At 39.1% G+C, this 21,116-nt stretch overlaps 1 protein-coding gene and 5 non-coding genes across 6 annotated transcripts in view; 2 read left to right on the plus strand and 4 right to left on the minus strand.

Annotated features, from left to right (window-relative positions):
• Nucleotides 1-1,503: 1,503 nt before the first annotated feature.
• K07E12.5 lies at nt 1,504-1,643 on the minus strand. The gene has a single exon (NR_052389.1). It is a non-coding gene; the product is annotated as an Unclassified non-coding RNA K07E12.5 (non-coding RNA).
• Nucleotides 1,644-2,933: 1,290 nt separating this feature from the next.
• Nucleotides 2,934-3,172, plus strand: K07E12.6. The gene has a single exon (NR_052390.1). It is a non-coding gene; the product is annotated as an Unclassified non-coding RNA K07E12.6 (non-coding RNA).
• Nucleotides 3,173-3,542: 370 nt separating this feature from the next.
• K07E12.8 lies at nt 3,543-3,651 on the minus strand. The gene has a single exon (NR_052391.1). It is a non-coding gene; the product is annotated as an Unclassified non-coding RNA K07E12.8 (non-coding RNA).
• A 1,022-nt stretch (nt 3,652-4,673) lies between these two features.
• K07E12.3 lies at nt 4,674-4,802 on the minus strand. The gene has a single exon (NR_052392.1). It is a non-coding gene; the product is annotated as an Unclassified non-coding RNA K07E12.3 (non-coding RNA).
• A 1,517-nt stretch (nt 4,803-6,319) lies between these two features.
• Nucleotides 6,320-21,116, plus strand: part of dig-1 (Mesocentin) — a 48,457-nt gene continuing 33,660 nt past the window's right edge. The window contains exons 1-20 of the mRNA NM_001379776.1: nt 6,320-6,418; nt 6,465-6,564; nt 7,102-7,201; nt 8,772-8,870; nt 9,235-9,287; nt 9,378-9,493; nt 9,538-9,884; nt 9,933-10,164; nt 10,215-10,790; nt 10,839-11,878; nt 11,926-12,255; nt 12,304-12,404; nt 12,451-13,363; nt 13,413-13,583; nt 13,634-14,103; nt 14,157-15,549; nt 15,593-17,602; nt 17,759-17,955; nt 18,476-18,910; nt 18,962-21,115. Of these exons, the coding sequence (NP_001366805.1) occupies nt 6,490-6,564; nt 7,102-7,201; nt 8,772-8,870; nt 9,235-9,287; nt 9,378-9,493; nt 9,538-9,884; nt 9,933-10,164; nt 10,215-10,790; nt 10,839-11,878; nt 11,926-12,255; nt 12,304-12,404; nt 12,451-13,363; nt 13,413-13,583; nt 13,634-14,103; nt 14,157-15,549; nt 15,593-17,602; nt 17,759-17,955; nt 18,476-18,910; nt 18,962-21,115 (10,812 nt within the window). The 5' untranslated portion in view covers nt 6,320-6,418; nt 6,465-6,489. The remainder of the gene's footprint in view (nt 6,419-6,464; nt 6,565-7,101; nt 7,202-8,771; nt 8,871-9,234; nt 9,288-9,377; nt 9,494-9,537; nt 9,885-9,932; nt 10,165-10,214; nt 10,791-10,838; nt 11,879-11,925; nt 12,256-12,303; nt 12,405-12,450; nt 13,364-13,412; nt 13,584-13,633; nt 14,104-14,156; nt 15,550-15,592; nt 17,603-17,758; nt 17,956-18,475; nt 18,911-18,961; nt 21,116) is intronic.
• Nucleotides 7,434-7,598, minus strand: K07E12.4. Its single transcript, NR_052393.1, has one exon. It is a non-coding gene; the product is annotated as an Unclassified non-coding RNA K07E12.4 (non-coding RNA).

A 21,116-nucleotide genomic window follows, 5' to 3' on the forward strand; every position in this document is an offset into this window, starting at 1 on the left:
CTCCTTGTTTCATTATTTTTCTGCAAAAATGATCGACGACCTCTTTATTCGTAGAAAACGTTACAGTAATCTTTCCCTCTCTCCATCTATCTTCAGAATAAAAAATAAACAAATTCCGAATGTCCTTGGCAAAGTAGTGAAGCAATATTTCCCGCTATCGTCTATTTTTTGTGTTGCGACTACGACCACACCGGGGTTTTAAAAATAAATCCTAATTTTCAAAGGGAGTTGGCATCTGGAAAATGTTTGGAAACCGATTGTAAACACTTCGTACGCCTGCGCACGTTTTGTGCACTTTTTTAAAGGGCCCATATGGAAAAGTTTAGTATGATTCAAAGGAACGAGACAACTTGTTTTGCAGAGCTTTTCATTTACAAGTTTTAATTTCTGCATTACTGAAACTAGGGGCAGTTTTAAATAGGTCCAGGTGAGTTCAAACACCTGTTATGTGAACTTTGATTTAGATATTCCGCTAGTTTTGTGTGTAAGATTAAGTCCAAATTTCTATTTAGAGTCTCAAGCTTTCTGCTAAAAAGCTAAAAAATGAAGCTAAGACCCAGAGGAGTTAACGTCAGAAGTAGGATTTGGTATGGGTTGAACCCCCAACTTCAAATATATTAATTTAATTTAATTTAATTTATTTACGCTCGCGAGGAGAGGTGGAAAAAGTTGAAGAAAAAACACATACAATAGATCATAAATACAATACACTGAATAAGAGGGATAGAAACAAGAAAAATAAATAGGAACGAAAGTTTGTTAACAGGACAGTTAGGTCAGGCGGGAGGAAATAATGTTATGTGGGTAGTTCATGTTGCAATCATCAGTTGTCAGACATCTCGTTATTCAAGATCTGATATATGTTTTAGAAACTTGGGGATTAGTCAAATCAAGGAATCAATTTGGATTGGTTGGTGTTCCAAAAAGTGGTGAACCGTAATTTCATGTCTCATAGCACCCAACATTCTCTAGTTTCACGACTCAATTTAAAATTTAAAAAAACAAAGAAAGAAAATGGAACGTGTACATTGGCAGTATGCAGTAGGCGGGCAGACATTTAAACCCTTACTTGAAAGTCCAATTTTTAACAAATATTTTATTAATACGATTCTGTGGTTACTTTGAATTCTGATAGAGACCACCTTTGCCTTTGCTTAAACATAAAAAACTTTGAAAAACATTATTTCTCAAATGTAACAAAAACACAGTTTAGTCTCTAACATTTTGCAACATCTGAGGTTAATAAGAAGAAAAAGAGCAACATTCAAGCTGTGCTCGCGGAGCAGTTTAGAAAACAAGAAAACACACATACATACATACAAGACGGAATGAAATGAAATCAGTTCACACATTCTTCAACCTTCTACTCTTCCTCCCACCCGGTGCTTTTTGCGCTTAGAAAATCTATCTCTTTCTCTCTTTTTTATTTTCCAAAATAAAAGGAACATCTAACTTATTTTTATGATTTTGTTTGTTCTATTCCCGACTGAATCTTGGATTTGATGAGCTTGATTCGTTGATTTAATACCCCCGGATTCCCATGGAAAACCTATGAAATTCCTATAAAATGCCAAGAATCCTGTTAAAATCTCTTTCTGTTTTCCTTTTTTCTTTTGAAAAGACTGGATAAATGTTTTCGTTGAGTAGAAGAAGAGCACCTTTTGACAGGTTTTTTTGCAACACATTACGAAAAATTTGAAGGTGGAAAGAGAAGAAGTGAGGGTAGGTACTCTCTACTGTCATCGATCATAACTTTAGACAATTGGCTCCTCATTGGCAAAATCAGACACCAAGAGAGAGACGGGAAGTCAAAGAGACTTAGAGATAAAAAGATAGGTAGACATGATCAGGGAAGAGTTCCAAATTTCTTTGAACTTTTTCAAACTCTTGTTTTTGATTAATTATTAGGTTGGTATTTATCTAACACGCATTTTCTGAACGACGGAGCTTCATATTTGAAATTTGACTTTGTGAAATCATTTAAATAATTATAACACCTTTATCCAACTATTTGTTTGGAAGTTTTTACTTTGAAGATGGTGAATTTAATTCTAGTTGAGAATTTTCAGAAAGTTTCATTTTTATTTCAAAAATAACAACTTGAACATCCTGAACCAATTGACTACATCAGCTGAGATGGTGCCTTTCAAAAAGTTCTTCTAAACTCGAGTCTTAAAATTTTGCAAGATTTGACTCACTCGAATATGTTATCATGGTAGGCAGGTAAGTCGTCTGTAACCTATCTGACTTCGTGCTTGACTTTTGCCCATTTTCTGAATTTTGTTGAGGGCTTTTTGATAAGTTTATTGAAATTAAGTATTGAAGTTTAAATAACGTCAGTTTATTGAGTCAATTCATAGAATACGTAGGAAAGCATTCAGACGTTTTTGAACAAACTTCGAAAACCTACAACAATTTTTGAAATGAAAGAAATCACAAATTTCCATTTTTGAACTCTTAGGATTTAATTACAGCAGTACTTTTTCGATAAGCGAATTATTTTTGAAATGAAAGCTTGATTTGGAATTATTTATTTAGACTTACGATCACATACCACTGATTTCAAAAAAGATATCATTAGAGCGTATATTCCGAGAAAAAGAACATCACAAGTGCAACAACGACACCTTATGAAAAATGACAAATCAAGAAGGATGAGGACAACTTTTGACGCCTGTCATCATCAAAAAGTTGCGAAAATTTAGCCGTCTCCTTTCAGTGTCTTTCATTCAGGAGCCATCATCCCCTCATCTACTCATTTTCCCTAAATACTTTACACCTTCTCATCCACTCGTTCTCTGCGTCTCTTACTCTAATATGCTCTTCATAAACCGTCTAGCCAGTGCCCACTATCATCACCAGCGGTGCCCCCTCCCAGGTTGAAAGCGATTGTTTAGAAGTTTGGCAAAAATGCTCCAACCTCGACACGACAAATTGCTTGCTCGCCGAGTTAGTTTGAAAGATGAAGATATTTATTTTTGATCTACTAGTTCTTCTTCCTGTCAGATAGGGGACGTTCCCTCCTGGTTCTTCCTTGACGATGGTCGGCTGGCAAAACAATCCGTCAAAAAACAAAACATGAAGAGCCGGGACTGGGAGGGGTCCCGCCGGCTAACAAACAACAACACTTGTTTCGTTACCTCTACCCTCTCGCAGTTTGCATCTTTAACTTTTTTTTTGAAAATAATTTCATCTCGTATGTAGAAAATTATAAGCTTTTCCTGGCGGCAAGAGTTTGAATTTTGTAACTATGATATCAGAAGACTCATCAATTTTTATACAATTTAACTATTACTTAAATTTTCTGAGACTGTACACTTTGACATTTTTGAAAATGTGTTCAAACAGATGAAAACGTAGACTTTAAGGATTCTCAGTAAACCATCATTTTTCAAAGCTTTGAAGAGCAAGCGCATCGAAAAAGTACGGTTACTGGAACACTTAAAATAAGCAGAACATTATAATTTTTCTTCAAAATATCAGCTTCTGCGAAATCCACTAAAACACCCTGTTTTTGCACTTATTTCCGGTTGTTTCACACATTCGATCATCAAATAGTTTATGCATTTTTATAGTCCACACGGGGGTTATGGTGGTGCCCTAGAAGTCGGGGGAGAAACATTTTGTTTATACACTGGTGATGGAGCAGTAGCCTTCTGGTGGATGGCTCACATGTCGTCCTCACCACACTTGACTGTCAATTGCACACGTTCTTGGATGATATTTCTGGACACTTTTTAGTTGTTCCAATTGGAGATATGCGTGCAGATTTATGACCACTAAAATTGGATAAACTTTTGTTTAGAGGTTTTTTAGAGTTGAAAGGATGGTGATTGTATGTTTGTTTCTTCAATTTTGAACCCATTAAATGCCTAAAATGTCTCACTTTTTAGACAAGTTTATTCGAACTTTTAGATTTTGCTCTTCATTTCAATATTAAAAAATATCCAATTGAACTTTTTTATTCAATTTTTAAGCTTGGAACACCACGTTCTCATGCTAGAGTGTTTAGAGTGTTCCTGATAGTTTCCGAACCCATTTTTCTTATTTAAATCTCGACGGCCTTACGTGTTTGTCTAAACCTGTATATCTAGTTCGAGACTCCAAAAATAAAAGTATTTAAAGTGGTGACCGCGGCAACTGGCTCACAACTTTTCGACATCACACATTTTGCCAATAGAAGTCTATAAAATTAATTTTCAAGTTTTAATCATTTACGTAACAAAACTATGAATTTCCCCATTTGATTACTTTGTTTGTTCACTTAAAGGTGATTAAAAGTTATTTTATTGATCATTCTTTCAGCAAATCTTTTTTTAAAAAGTTTTCTGAATGCCCTAATAATTATTTATGGTCTTTTATGTAAAATTTGTTCTATACTGTGCTATCAGAAAAGGATATCTGACCTTTATTCCATTTTAACAGATGTGTTTCTCTCTTTGTGCTACTAATAAAAATCCCCAATTGCTATCAGAATCACCCACCCAAGATCCACCGCCGCCACCCATGGGATCTGCAGCTGTCTTCTCTCTTTCAATATCATAACAATGAGGTCATAAATTTTCATAACTAGATTCCCCTGTCTGACTCATCCCACTGTTTCTCAATCATTATCCGGTGAGCAAAAGGGTCCCGCCACGAAAATAGTGTAGCATTTTCGGACTCTCACACAAATTTTGTGGTGTGTTATGTTTCTCTGTTTCTTATCTATTTATCTCTCTTCGTCTCTGCAAAGTTCTCTTTTCAAAATGAAATGAACTCAGCCGGGGAGTCTTCCTTCTGACTTCTGGGATCTCATTTTGATGTGCTATTAATGATGAATTAGCATTTCCGTACACTTTTATTAATTGTGATTCACCTTCTACTATTATTCTTTTCCCTTCATGACTTTTCCCTTAATCTTTCATTTTTTGTTTATAATATGCTCTCATCGTTGACCTTGAAGTACTTGACGCATGTTCAATTTCTTCTAAACAATATATATGTCTTCTTGTCTAAACTATTCTTGGTGACTCATTAGTAGTCGAAGATCTCTTCTAGAAGTTGCAAAATTGAGGGGGTCCTGTGAGGAGAAAAGAAAGTTCGTTGGAAATTCGATAGGTGTTACAATGTTCAAAATTCTTGGCACTGAATCCCAAACTTATCTGGCTAGAGAGGTGTTAAGATGACGTTAGACCAGGATCTTTGTGCTAGATTGTGTGTTTTTGATCAGACTGTAGGTTACTGTAAGTAGAGTTGAACAACAGAAAATTATGTTTTTTTTTTCTAAATTGCACTTTAATCTACTGTACATATCTCAATGTCTTGTGTTTTTTAGTTTTTTGAATTTTTCGAAATGTCTAAAGTTCTTCATTAAAATCCATTTCTTCAAATCATTAAAAAAAAACCGTTTCGAAAAATTTTGCCTGACATTAATGTTGAAGTCAAATGATTTTCTAAAATTGAATTAAACCGTTTTATAAAACTAATTCGAAAAAAAATTCTCAAATTTTTTAGAAAAGTTCGAATTTTTTGATAGTTTGTTTGTTTGTTGCCATGAAAAATTACAATCGAGCTTACTCCGCCTTTAATTTTATAAAAAAATTCAAATTATTTAAACCTATCAGCGAATCCTTATTCAATATTAAAAAAAAAAAAAAAGATTAAAGAAAAATTAAAATTTCGTTTAAATCGTGGTATTTTATTTCAGGTTGTGAAAATTAAGAAAAGAGAAGAATAAAGGAAATCGTAAATAGTGTTATATTTTAAGAATTATAAAATTATAGTTTGAAAATTTAGTAAGAATTTGAAGTTGTTTGGAAGTTCTTTTACGTTGTTTTTTTCCATTTTTTATATACCTCCTAATCATTCTACGCTTTCTTGTTTTGCTCTGTAGTTTATGTTATGAACTTTTTCTTTTTCAGTTCTCCAGTTACCGTACCACAGTCCTATTGCAACTATCAAATTACAATTTAGAACGTTCTATTCTTCATTCTCTATCACGTTCTATCACTGGAGGAAGTTGCAACTAGATATATTCCACACACTAATAAATAATCGTAAACAGTTTTTCGTTTACATTGCTGATGCACACCGATTTTTTAAACAATTCTGACAATCAGTTTCACACCTCTTTCTCATTCATTCCTTCAGTTCCATCCCCCTCTTGTGAGGTTCTTTCCAGTGATTTATTTTCTTTGTCGCAATGTGTTGAACTCAGTGAGCACATATACATACAAATATCTTCTTTTTCTACTCTTCAGATGTCCTTCATGAATTGCGCAACACTTTAATGATAACAATGTTATCTCAAACTTTATCGATTGTTGTTTTTTTTCAGACAACACCACCAAACACAAAACATCTTTCTTCGTTTTCACCGCAAACCCACAATTCTATTCTATGGACCACTTTGATATTGTTGAATAGCATTTATTGGGTGAGTTTCCGGATACAATTGAATAATAAGTTGATTTTAATTTCAGAATTCCAGCGAAGAACTGTAGCACGATGGGCGGCCGAAATTGGCTGTTCCGATCGGCAGTCTTAGTCTCTACTTTATTAACATGTATTAGTATTGCACAGGTATGTTCTTCGGGAGGCGTTAAAATTATGAATCGAAAATTGATTGATATCAATTTTCAAACAGAACATTCTCTGAAATTTTCATAACTCCATTATTGACTCTCAAAAATGGGCTACTGGAAGATGGACAAAAGTACACAAAAGTAAAAAACTAGGCTCCAATTTTGCCCATTGTGTGAGAACACACTTTTCAAAAAATTTCTTGTGTCTGGCTCACCACCTGACTCGCGATTACGGTCCATCTCGGAGGAAAACAGTTCAGAGGGGAGGAAGCGAGCCCATGCGAGGAGGGTTGTTTTGATGTATTTTCTGTTTTTTGCCTACTATTCTAATTCTCTCTTCGACTCCCAATTTCTCTTTTAAAAAGACCATTTCGATTGAGAAGATGAGAAGATTCCGAGCTAGTGAGCCGTCCGTTTGACGTCCCAATTTACACCCAGTTTAATTTATGGAAATTTGTGTAATTTTTCGATACGATGTTGAATTTAGTAAAAAATCCTTAAAATTCTTAGTTTGTGAAATTGTCCAATCTTATAGGAACTACTTCCGTCAATCGAAGTAGAAAGCCTTGCACAAGACCTACAAATTCAAGAATGGATGCGCACATTGCGACGCGTCAAGCGTGCGCCAACCAGAAGTGAGTCTATTCTTTTTGGGTTCTGCATGAAAGCATCAACAAAAAATTTATTGAAAAAACTATCTTGAAAATTCATTTTTCTCCTTCTCTCTGCGTTTCTTCTATAGCAAATACTATCTATTGTTCTCTCTATCTTTATTAAAATGTCACAGGTTATATCCAAGAATGCTGCACAGTCCGTAATTCCTCTCGTCGAAGTTTACCAGGTGATTTAGAAACTACAGTCCTGTTTCTTTGATTTTGTGTCCTTGATGCTTTTTGAAAATTGAAATTTAAAGGATTTATTATCTTTCAAACAGAAAATTCCTAGTTCCAGAACTCCCGGCATTCTGTTCGACAAAACAAAACTCTGGCGGTAACTTTGCATAATTATAGGATTGCTGCAACAAAAACGGCATGCATACTTTTTCGCTGAAATGATCTGAAATCTGCCTAAATGAGTAACCTGCGTCTTTGTGCGGTGTGGCATGGTTTTTGAGATGCGCTGTTGAGATGAGATAAGGTATGCTAGATATGCAAGAAATTCATCAATAATCAACACAATTAATTCTAACTTTGCAAATAACTGTTCGCATAAAGTTAATTTAATTTATAGGAACAAGGATTCATATATGGGTCCGTGAAATTAAGTAAAACTGTATTTGAGTTTCAGAATTTGTTAGAAGATTTGTAGATTTAGAATGAATAATTGGTCAAATTGCTGCCCAACAAATTTTGACTCTAGAAGACATTTTCAAGGTTACTAAAGGAGTACGGTTGAACAGGATGTTAGAAATTTTATAATATTTACTATTTAGTTTTAGTCCTCTCAGAAATAAATAAAATCCAACCAATTTGAAAGAAAACCAAAACATTTCGAATACTGAATCTTTTATGTATCGTTAAAAAATTTAAGAAAGCTCAGGGACACAAATTCTCCGATCCTTTACCATCTCATTTATTCCTCCATCCCCACCATCTCCACCAAATCATTTCTAGACGTTCAACCGATTCTGGTAGTGTTGCCCGGATTTGATCCGGCACGCGCATCGCCATACTTTCACAATCTGATGTATCCGGAGCCGTTGGTGAGACGGCGCGCAAAACGAGCCAGATTTTGTCCGATATTGGGTAGAGTAAAGTGATGAACGACTTTAGTTATTTTATGTGAAATGGCTGAAAATCGGAAGAAAAATTATTAATGTCGCTTTGCATCTATCAAGAATGGCTAAATTCCAAACTCCGCTACTTCTACTCATCTTGTCCGTCCATCTTCTCAATTTTTCTCCAATGCAAAAATTAGTTTGTTTTTATTAATAAAGTAGGAAGTATGATAATACGTACATACACAAAAATAAGAAAAAATAGTTGTTAGATCTGACAGTGAAAATAAAAGTAAAACATCTTTGACCAATTTAATATCGATAATCTATTAGAGTTACAGCCCTAGCCATTGTTGGATGTGTTTACAGTAATCTTATTTATTTATGGTCAAATTAAAAAATATCAAAAGGGCCCTAAATCTCTAGTACACTTCCCCATATTAATTGCAAAAAAACATCCCCGAAAACTCTACCATCCCACATCTCAGATAATCGACCCGAACCGGTAGTTGTGGGTCGCAATGGAACTGGTAAATGCGTGATATCCGCTGATCGCGCATCTCATTTTTGCGGAATGGAAGAAGAAGGTGACCACTATGTGAACCCCCACTAATATCATAATATCATTGTATTGTGATAGTTAATTTTTAATAGTGGTGGTTTGTGATTCGTGGTCTTATCTTTCCAAACATAATATTAGCAGATAGTCGTAGTCGTCGTTGTGAGTATCGTTCCAAAATTCATCGTTCAACTTGTGATTGTCTATTCTCCATGTTGTGGTTGTTGTAGCTCTAATTTTCAGTTTCTGCTCATCCCCAAAGTAACACTTAACCCCTTATAATTTATATTCTAACAATTCTAAATGCATGTGGCTTGGTGAGGTAGTGTATGTCATCGTAGACTGTATGCAAGTGGATCGTCGCCGATCATCGTCCAACGCAAAAATTGCAGTGTCCGCACCTCCGATTCCGCCGCCAGATGAAGGAAAATGCATCATTTCGAAGGTAAGTTTTTTTGGAAATGGGCAAGTTATATTTATTGAAAATGTTTTCTCGAAGGAGTTTCTAATGAAAATATAATATCTCAACTTTTAGGCATCGGGCCGTGAGATTTGCTACCCATCGTACAGTCAGCTGGACACAAGTTGTACTGACGTCACCGGGCAGTCATCAAATGGACTTGTAGTGCCTCCTGTGGTACCACATGCCACGTAAGTCAGACTTACAGGATATTCCTAGAAATTCAAATTTACAGAGTCCGAGCAATGGCATTTGTACCACCGGATAACCTCCGACGTCTGATCATTCAGTACTACCGACAGCAAGGGAAACATCAACCAAAGAACGCTACATTCTCACCCAAATCATTCCTTTTTGTGAAATACCATTGTGATTACGGTTATGAAATGGTGGATGAGGTTGACACAATGTTCTGCCAGGATAAAAAATGGGTGATGACACCTCCAATGTGTCGTGGACAAGGATTGTGTGCAGCTGATAATGGAGGATGTTCACATACTTGTATTTCATACAACGACGAGAAGATCGAATGCAAATGCCCACGAGGAATGACGTTAGATGTTGATGAGAAGACTTGTATCAGTGAGTTTCAGTAAAACAAAAACAACAGCAAATTATGATTTTTTTCAGAGCCTATTCCTAAATCCCTCTGTCGTTCCCTGTCTGGATGTACTTGTAACGGTATCACGGAAACTCAATTTGCCTGTTCATGTGGAGATAACAAGCAAAAGTGTCTTCTTATCGCCGGACCACCAAGGATTTACATTGAACCACAAGGACCGTATGAGGTTGCTCCAGGAGGAAATATTAATATCAGCTGTACCAGTGTTGCTTATCCATTTCCGGATATCTATTGGTTCAAGTAAGCTCCAACGCTTATTAGACTTTAGAATAAAAACTTTGATATTTCAGAAATCAGAAAGTGAACACCGATGGACCAGACCAGAACACACTTCGGGCTTCTCAAATTCTGATTATCAAGGAAATTTATCGAAACGAAGAGTTCACTTGTGTATCTGATAACATCCATGGATCTGCTAACCGAACTGTATCAATTGTTGTTACTGGACCTGGATCCGCACCACACTTAAAATCTGCGTCCGCCGGAAGAACCTCATTGACTGTTCGATGGGAACCACCAAGCATCATAAATCGTCCAATCACCACATACACTTTGTACTACACAAACAATCCACAACAGCCTGTAAAGAACTGGAAGAAGTTAGAAGTCAAGGAACCAACAAGAGAAGTTGCGATTCCAGATCTTCGCCCAGACACTGCTTATTACATTCGTGTCAGAGCCAACGATCCTTTGGGACCTGGAAAGCTAGGAAATCAAGTTCAAATCAAAACATTGAAGCCAGCAGTCCGACCATACGTGAATATCGTGGAAGGTGATGAGATCAGAGTTCCACCAATGACAGCATTCGAAATCGATTGTAATGTGACAAGAGCCGATCCGGTTCCAGTTTTGGTCTGGCTTCACAAGTGAGTTTTTATTTTTTCACAGCTTTAATATAGACATTTCAATTTCAGAGGTCGACCACTCAACAAGGGAAGCAAGACTCAACACATCAAAATGAAGAATGGAGGAGTTCTCGAGAGCACTCAATTCTCATGTGTCGCTGAAAATGAAGCTGGAAAATCGACTAAGAAAATCAATGTAACTGTTACTGGACCAAGTGCTCCTGAAAGAATTCGCTATCAAATTGACGGTGACAAAGTGACTCTTCAATGGGAGCCCCCACAGATTACAAATGGACCGATGGCTGGTTACGATGTGTTTTACACCGAAGATCCGAGTTTGCCAAGGGATCAATGGAAAGTTCATCATATTGATGACCCGAATGCAAGAACCACCACAGTTCTAAGACTCAATGAGAAGACTCCATACACTTTCGTTATCGTCGGTAGAAATCGTCTTGGTCCAGGACTTCCAAGTGCTCCATTCACTGCAACAACTTGGCTTGCTGCCAAGCCACCTGTTGTCCAGTTGGAACCAAGTGAAGAGATGACCAAGGAACCAAGTAATGACGAGATGATTATTGAATGTGGAGCTCAAGGAGTTCCAAAACCAAAAATCATTTGGCTTTGGAGTGGAACACTTATTGAGGATGGAAAAGAAGAGTTCAGAGTGTATGACACTACTCCTACCGATGCTCAGGATAGAACCAGAAGCAAGTTGATTGCTCAAAGTACAACAAGAAGCGGAGTCGCTACTTGCCAAGCTGTGAACTCTGAAGGATCTGATGAGAAGAAGGTTCCAGTAAAGATCTTAGGACCAGGAAGTGCACCATTAGGAATCACACCAACTCCAATGCATACTGGATTTGATGTTGCATGGAAGCCACCGAAGGTTACAAACGGAAGAATTACGGACTACGTTGTATATTACTCAAAAGACCCGGATGCTCCACTTTCTGACTGGGAATCCAAAACTGTTCCAGCTGATACTAGAAACCTTACAGTTAATGTTGATGATGAAGATACACCATACGTAGTAAAGGTTCAGGCAAGAACTGATGACGGTCCTGGAATTATTTCTGAAGCTTACGAGGTCACTACTGGTAGAAAACGTAAGTTCTTATGAAAAATAGTTATCTAATTTCCTTTACGTTTTCAGAAGTTCCTCTCTCGGTCCGACTGGAAATCGCCGATCCTTCTGTGGATCCATCAACTGGAGAGACAATAGTCGAACCGACTCAACCGATTCACTTCCGATGCGTTGCTGATGGCCGTCCAATGCCAAGTGTCTCCTACTCCTGGCTTCCAATCAATGCGTCAGAATCTGGTGATGAACCAGTACCAATCCCAATTCATTCTGATGATAGCCAGCCACATCACTACAACTCTATTCAAGTCTATTCGACTACTGCTACAAAACGAATTTTGCTGTGCCAAGCCAGAAATCCAGATGGAACTGTTGATGATCGTCACGTCTTCATCGTGAATAGTAAGTTATTACCGTAAAGGTTTTCCAAATATTTGTTTGAATATTCAGAGCCTGGGAGTGCCCCACAGAATCCAGAAGTTATTGTTGATCCAGACAATCGTGTGACTATTACATGGCAGCCACCAAAATATCCAAATGGCGAAATTACGGTTGGTTCAATTTTAAAACGCTTAAATAATAAAAATCTATATTCAGAGTTACAACGTTTACATCACTGGAGATCCATCCCTTCCCGTTGATCAATGGCAAGTGTTCCCAGTGGATGACGTCACAGATCCAAAGCTCGTTCTTCAGCGAGGAGCCCTTCAGCCAGAAACCCCATATTTTGTGAAAATCGCTGCAGTCAACCCACACGGAGAAGGTATCCATACGGATCCAAAACACTTTGACACAGTGAGCGGTGCACCAATTGATGCTCCAACTGATGTTCTTCCAAGTGTGTCAATTGACAACACTGTCAATATCACTTGGTCCCCTCCAACTCAACCACTTGGACCAATCAAGAGTTACACTGTGTACTTTGCCCCAGAATATGATGACAGCGACTTTAAGACTTGGCAACGAATCAGCGTAGATGCCCCAGATGGTGCAGATCATGGAGAAGTTACACTTCCAAAAGAGCAATTCAATCCGAACACTCCGTACAAGATCCGTATTTCTGCGACCAATGATCTTTCGGAAGGACCAGCATCTGATCCAGTCAGATTTGAAACTGGAAGTGGAGAAATCCCACCAACAATCACTTTGGACCCATCCAACTCTACGTACACTGTGGAACCACTTGGTGCAGCCACAATTACTTGTACTGCAACTGGAGTTCCTCAACCAAAAGTGCATTGGATTAAGGCTAACGGGGAAACTGTTGATTCGGCTACTCTACAACTTTATGATCTTGTCAAGGACACTAGCGCCACTTGTGTCGCTGAAAATAATGCTGGGAAGACGCAAGAAGCAGTTTCAATTCAAGTAACAGGACCTGGAACAGCACCAAATGAGATTGTGCTTTTGCCGATGCCGAACCAAGAGATCAATGTTGAATGGACTAGCCCCGATGAGGTCAATGGACAGATTACTAATTATATTATTCATTATGGAGAAATTTCTGAAGGTACCATTAGTTACAACTAAAACGATTTTTTTAAATTATAATTTTTCAGATGGAAGTGAACCGGCTACCTGGGATCAAGTTACTATTGCTCGTGACGATGTCAATCATAAATTGGCAAACTTGGAACCAAAGAAGACATATGCAATTAGAGTTCAAGCAGTCAGTGATCGTGGACCGGGAGTTATATCTGCACCCCAAGTGATTAAGACTCTTCCATTAGGTATGATATTTTGTTTAAAAAACGTTTGATTGAAAATATGTATTTTTCAGCTCCACAAGCCATCACTAATCCAATCATTCAAGTTCATCCGAATAACAGTGTCACCATTGAATTCACGCCTCCTGATGACCCAGAGAATCCTGGAAAGAAGGTTAAAGACTTCGTGATTCAATACACAACCGACGAAGAACCAGATGATGAGAGTGTATGGAAAGAGCTGAAATTCACAGATCCAGATGACACCGATGATACCACCATTGTTAGTATTGATGGAGAGAACTTCAACCCAGACACTAAATACAATACAAGAATTATTGCTCGTGGAGAGATTGACTCGCAACCAAATGAGCCAACACTGTTTGCAACTGGAGACGGAGTCATTGCACCAAGTCAACCTTCATTTAACGTAGACACTGAAGACGGCGTCATTCGTGTTCCAGCAGGCACTGATTACACCATTAAATGTGTCTCTGAAGGATATCCAGCACCTGACGTAAGATGGGTTGATTCTCATGGAAATGTAAGTTTATTACTATTCAGCTTCACGTGTTTTCATTTTTATTATTATTTCAGCAACTATCTGATGGACCACTTCTTCGTATCATCGATATTCGTAAGACCCTCAATGCAAAATGTCTTGCTGAAAACCGTGGAGGACTCAAGGAAACCGATTTGACAATTTTCGTGGCGGGACCTGGAACTGCTCCGGAAAATATTCAACTCACTGCGAACAAGCCAACAACTATTTCTGTTCAATATGAAGTTCCAAGTATTCCAAATGGAAATATCAGCAAATATATTATCTATTACACTCCACTTGATGACCAGGATCCTGATCACCAACTTGGACAAGTTCAAACAAAACCAATCAGTGACTGGCAGAACGTTCATGATATGAACGACGGAGTTGAGGGACCACGTAAAGTTGACATCAAAGATTTTGTCAGCACTGACACCGCCTACGCTGTCGTTGTTCAAGCTATCAATGATGACGGACCGGGACCATATTCGAATCAGTACACCATTAGAACAATGTCTCGTGCCCGTGAAGGCCCACCAGTGGAGTTAAGAGTCGAACCAGACGGTCAAAGATCTGCAGTTGCTCAATGGAAGGAACCAGTTACATCCGATGTTCCACCAATTGGATATGAAATTTATTATGTCCGAGGAGACAAAAGTGTTGAGGAAGATGATTCAGCTGGATTGAATGATTGGATCAAAATTTCAATTGACGACCCAACAAAGTTGACTCATAAGATTCAGAATCTTTTACTGCCAGACACGGACTACGTTTTCAAAATGCGTGCAATCTATCCTGATGGTCCAAGTGTCTTCTCCGAGCCATGCATCATGAAGACTCTGCCAGATGGAAATGCTCCATACATTCAAATCTCAACTGGAGATAATGGTGTCGAAGGAAGTACAACTATTCAAATTCTTCCAGGATCCCAGATGACGATTGCTTGTAACGCGACCGGTATTCCATTGCCACAAGTGAAATGGATTAAAGCAGGAAACTATGAAATTGATCCAAGTAGAGTCGATGCCGATGGAAATCATGCTCAATTCTCTCTTCAAGTGGCTAATATCACAGAAGATACCACTTTCAATTGTGTCGCTCAAAATCCACTTGGACATGCCAATTGGACAATTAATGTAAACTTGATTGAAGGATTGGAACCAAACTGGAGAGACGACTTTGTAACTTCGAAGTCTGATGGAGGACAGATTGTTCTTGTGTTTAATGATGAACTCCCAGAATACTTGAAACCTCCAAACGAGTGGACGATCCAGTATACTGATGATGCCGAACAACCAAAAGATCAGTGGGAGTCAATTCCTTCCGGTGGAGCACCACTTACAAGAGTAGAGGTTCCAAATATGAATCCTGGAACTTTTTATTACTTGGTTGTTGATAATCCGGAAAAAGGAATTCAAACACCAACATTGGTTGTCATGACGCCAAGTGAGTTACTTTTAATTTTCAATTTAATTCTTTAATTTTTTAGAACCACCTTCTGACATTCGATTCGGAAAGAATAATGATGATGAGCAGATAGTTGATTTTAAACCAGCAGTTGCATCGGAACCAATTAAGGAATACACTATAAGTGTCTGGCCATCAACTGATCCTAGTAATGTCAAGAAATTCACAACTCCAGCTGATGTAACAAGTGGTGTGGTCGTGGATGGTCTCGAACCTGATACCGAATACAATGTTCAAGTTGCCGCCGAATTCTACGAAGGCGAAGAGCTTGCCAGTGAGCCAGTCACAGTCAAAACTCCACCGAGAGATGTGTCTTGTGAATGTGATCATGGTTGCGCATTTGAAATGAATGAAGATGCTGGAACTATGGAGCCAAAATGCTATTGTCATGGTGGATTCCATTTGACATCTGATGGAAAAAGTTGCGAACGTGATGAGGAGGATGATGCCACATCACAAGCAGTCCTGCAGGTTACCCCACCATCAATTACAACTAAAGTTGCTCCTGAAGAACTTCTAACTGGCTCTTCAGGAGAAGTTGACTCCACACCAGAGACACTTTCCCCAGTTGTGGGTCCCGATGGAAAACCACTTGTTCTCGATAAGAAAGGGAAACCAATTGATAGTTCTGGAAAACCAGTTAAATTTGATGAAAACGGGGATCCAATTGCTCCAGAAGGAACTAAACTTGAAAAGAATGACAATGGAGAATGGGTATATCCACTGGTGGATAGGAACGGTAAACCACTTCCAGTTGATGAAAATAACAAACCAATTATTACTGTAATTGATAAGGATGGAAGAGTTGTTACTGAAACAGATGATGGAACATTTGTAACATCTGATGGAAAACAAGTTGAAGTTGATGATCTTGGAAGACCACTGGATGAAGATGGCAATCCGTACAAAACTAATGAGAACGGTCAGTTCGTTATATCAGATGTGGATGGAGCTGTTGAAGGAGACGATGAAGAAGAACAACCACAAGTTATTCCATTGTATGTGGTTGATGTTGATGATGATGGAAAATATCTCGACGAAGACGGAAATGAGATTCCTGTCAATGAAGACGGAGATCCTATTGACGTGAATGGTAAACCTCTTGAGAAAAATGAAGATGGAAAGTTTGTGAAACCAAAAGAATCGACTCAGGAAACGCCACAACCAACCAAGATCACAATTGTGTCACCTGATGGAACCCCACTTCCAACTGATGCATCTGGCAGCCCGATTGGATTAGACGGACAACCAGTTCCAACTGATGCTAGTGGAAAACCTCTTGCCAAAGATGGTTCACCACTTCCAACTGATAACAATGGAAATTATGTTATCCTACCATCTTCCAAAAACAGTGTTGATAGTCAGCCAACTGATGATGCTGGAAGAGTTATTTATCCAGTTGTTCTTCCTGATGGTTCTCCACTTGCTACTGATTCAACTGGAAACTTCGTCAACCGTCATGGAGATATTGTTGAAAGAGACGACGAGGGTAAACCAATGGGACCAGACGGTCAGCTTCTACCAACGGATGCTTCCGGAAATTACATCTATCCAGTCACAGGTCCGAATGACGAAGTTTTGCCAACAGACGCAAATGGGAATCCGATTTATCCAGTTGTTGGACCAGATGGAACACCTCTTCCTACTGACGCATCAGGAGCAATCGTAGGTCCAGATGGACAACCAATTCCAACCGATTCTAACGGAAAACCACTGTCAAAAGAAGGATATCCGCTTCCAGTCGATAACCAAGGAAACTACATTCTTCTTCCAACAGAGATTGATGCGGCTCAATCTTTGCCTACTGATGATGCTGGTATGCCAGTCTACCCGATCGTGAAGCCAGATGGAACTCCTCTGGCTACTGATTCAACTGGAAGTTTTATCAACGATAATGGAGAAATCATTGAAAAAGACGACGAAGGAAGACCTTTTGGACCTGATGGCCTGATTCTTCCAACAGATGCTTCAGGCAACTATATTTATCCAGCAATGGGTCTTGACGGTCAACCTTTGGCGACTGATGCGTCCGGTAAAACAGTTTATCCTATAATTGGAGAAGACGGTTCACCATTACCAACTGATGCCTCCGGAGCTACGATTGGGCCTGACGGTGAACCAATTCCTACCGATGAAAGCGGAAAACCACTTTCCAAAGATGGATCCCCACTTCCGACTGACGCTTCAGGAAACTATGTTCTTGTTTCAACTGAACAAACAGTTACCAAGAGTTATCCAGTTGACGATTCAGATATCACGATTCACCCAATAGTGAATCCAGATGGAACTCCTCTGGCTACTGATTCAACTGGGTCTTATGTAACTGAAGATGGACAAATAATTGAGAAAGATGATGAAGGAAGACCACTTGGACCAGATGGGCAGGTGAGAAAATTTTTTTTGAGCATTCACTGATTAAAAAACTGAAAATATCTATTTTAAGGTGGAGTAGCGCGAGTGGGGATTTTGTCTTAATGTATTCATAATGATCGAAAACGACCGAATATCATAATAAAACACTCCAAAAAATTTTTAGATTTTTCATAATTTCAGGTCAAAGTTTTGGCAAATTGCCAAAATTTTGAAAAATACGAGCTTTTGAGGAAATGTTAAGAAATGTCGCTTGTTTAGACCCTTACATAATTTAAACAAAATTAAAACAAAAAAATGTCGAAAAAAAAATTTTTTTTAGGTCGACTTCCAAAATTATGAGTGGCAAAAACTGAGCAATTGCCACTTTTTGACAGTAAATAAACAATTTTCAAAAAATGTTTGAAAATTTTTATCATGATATTTGGTCATTTTGGGACCAAAGGAGTGGTTTTTGACAATTTCCCCACTGGCTCTACTCCACCTTTAAACCTAGTTCTATTTCAATTCAGCCTTATCAATGATGTTTCTTCAGGTACTTCCAACGGATGACTCTGGAAATTACATCTACCCAGTCGCTGAATCAGGCGAAGAAACAAAACCAACTGATGCATCTGGAAAGACTGTCTATCCAGTACGTGGGCCAGATGGAACTCCACTTCCAACTGATGCTTCTGGAGCTGTTATCGGGCCTGATGGAGAAGTTATTCCAACTGATGAAAATGGAATTCCATTGTCACAAGATGGATCACCACTTCCTACAGACAATCAAGGAAATTATATCCTTGTTCTAACATCGGAAACGCCAACCAAGACTCTCCCAATTGACGAATCTGGAAACGTCGTATATCCGATTACTAAGCCCGATGGCACCCCGCTCGCTACGGATTCAACAGGTTCATTTGTGACTGAGGATGGCACAATTATTGCGAAGGATGATGAAGGAAAACCACTTGGACCCGATGGAGAGGTAAGAAAAATCCAATTTATGAACAAAAATGATGTTAATACTCTTTTTTAGGTTCTTCCAACTGATGCTTCTGGAAATTATGTCTATCCGGTAACGGTTTCGGATGAACAAACGCTGCCAACTGATGATACTGGAAAAACCGTGTATCCAATTCGTGGACCAGATGGAACTCCACTGCCTACTGATGCTTCTGGACCTGTTATCGGGCCAGACGGCGAAATTATGCCAACTGATGAGAATGGAATTCCGCTATCAAAGGACGGAACTCCTCTTCCAACTGATAACGACGGCAACTACGTTATTGTTCCATCTGATGAGGAAACTAGCAAAGAACTACCAATCGACGATTCCGGAAATGTAATTTATCCAATTACTAAACCAGACGGAACTCCACTCGCAACTGATTCAACTGGTTCTTTCGTCACTGAAGATGGAACAATTATTGAAAAAGATGATGAAGGAAAGCCTCTTGGCCCAGACGGACAAATTCTTTCAACTGATGCATCTGGGAACTATGTGTATCCAGACCCTGGATTGGATAGTCAAATTCTGACCACAGATGTATATGGAAAGCCTATATATACTGTCATCGGTCCAGATGGCACTGCTCTGCCAACAGATGCTTCTGGAGCTGCTATTGGACCTGACGGAACTCCAATTTCTACTGATGAAACCGGTGAACCACTTGATAAGGATGGTTCTATACTCCCAACTGACGATTATGGAAACTTCGTTTTTGTTGTCTCTCAAGAACTTCCAACCGACGCGGAAGTTCAAACACCAATTACAAAACCGGACGGCACTTTACTTGCTACTGATTCTTCTGGGAACTATGTCAATGACAATGGAGATATAATCGAAAAAGATGACGAAGGAAAACCGCTTGGCCCAGATGGAGAAGTTCTTCCAACAGATGGCACAGGAAACTTCATATATCCAGCAACAACTTCTGATGGAGAAGTTATACCTACTGACGATTCTGGAAAACCATTGTACACCATTCGTGGACCAGATGGTACACCACTTCCTACTGATGAGACCGGTTCGGCTCTCGGACCAGATGGAGAACCGATTTCCACGGATTCAAGCGGTAAGCCGTTGTCTAAAGATGGATCCCCTCTTCCCACTGATAACAATGGAAATTATGTTCTCGTTCCAACTGACGAATCAACAACAAAGGCCCTCCCAACTGATGAGTCTGGAAATGTTGTGATTCCAATTACCAATCCCGACGGAACATCGCTTGCCACTGATTCCACAGGATCATTTGTTACTGACGACGGACAAATTATTGAAAAGGACGACGAAGGCAAGCCATTGGGCCCAGATGGAGCTATTCTTCCAACTGATGCTTCTGGTAATTACATATATCCAGTTGTTGGACCTGACGGGCAAGCACTTCCAACAGATGAAACTGGCAAGACAGTCTACCCAGTTCGTGGACCAGACGGCACTCCACTTCCAACGGATGCTTCTGGTGCTGTTATGGGTCCAGATGGTGAACCAATTCCAACCGACGCCAATGGTAAACCACTATCGAAGGATGGATCTCCCCTCCCAACTGACGCTTCTGGAAACTACGTACTTGTACCATCTGACGAAGTAACTGCTAAGGAACTTCCAACTGACGAATCCGGCACTATCGTTTATCCAGTTACAAGAGCAGATGGAACTCCACTCGCAACTGATTCTACTGGATCATTTGTTACTGATGATGGCCAGATTATTGGAAAAGATGACGAAGGAAAACCACTTGGACCAGATGGACAAGTACTTCCAACTGATGATTCTGGGAACTACATTTATCCGGCCGTTGGTCCAGATGGACAAGCTTTTCCGACTGATAAATCTGGAAAACCTCTGTATCCAGTACGTGGACCGGATGGAACATCACTCCCAACTGATGCTTCAGGAGCTGCCATAGGTCCCGATGGAGAGGTTATTCCAACTGATGAAAATGGTATCCCTCTGGATAAAGATGGCTCTCCGCTACCAACAGATGCTTCTGGAAACTATATTATTGTTCCATCAGGCGAGTTGACAATGGCATCCCATCCAACAGATGACACTGGAAATGTCATTTATCCAATCACTAAACCAGACGGAACCCTATTGTCCACCGATTCAACGGGTTCCTTTGTGACTGAGGATGGACAAATTATTGAAAAAGATGATGAAGGAAAACCACTTGGTCCGAACGGAGAGG

This window comes from Caenorhabditis elegans, chromosome III (genome assembly GCF_000002985.6).
Source record: "Caenorhabditis elegans chromosome III".
NCBI lineage: Eukaryota > Metazoa > Nematoda > Chromadorea > Rhabditida > Rhabditidae > Caenorhabditis > Caenorhabditis elegans.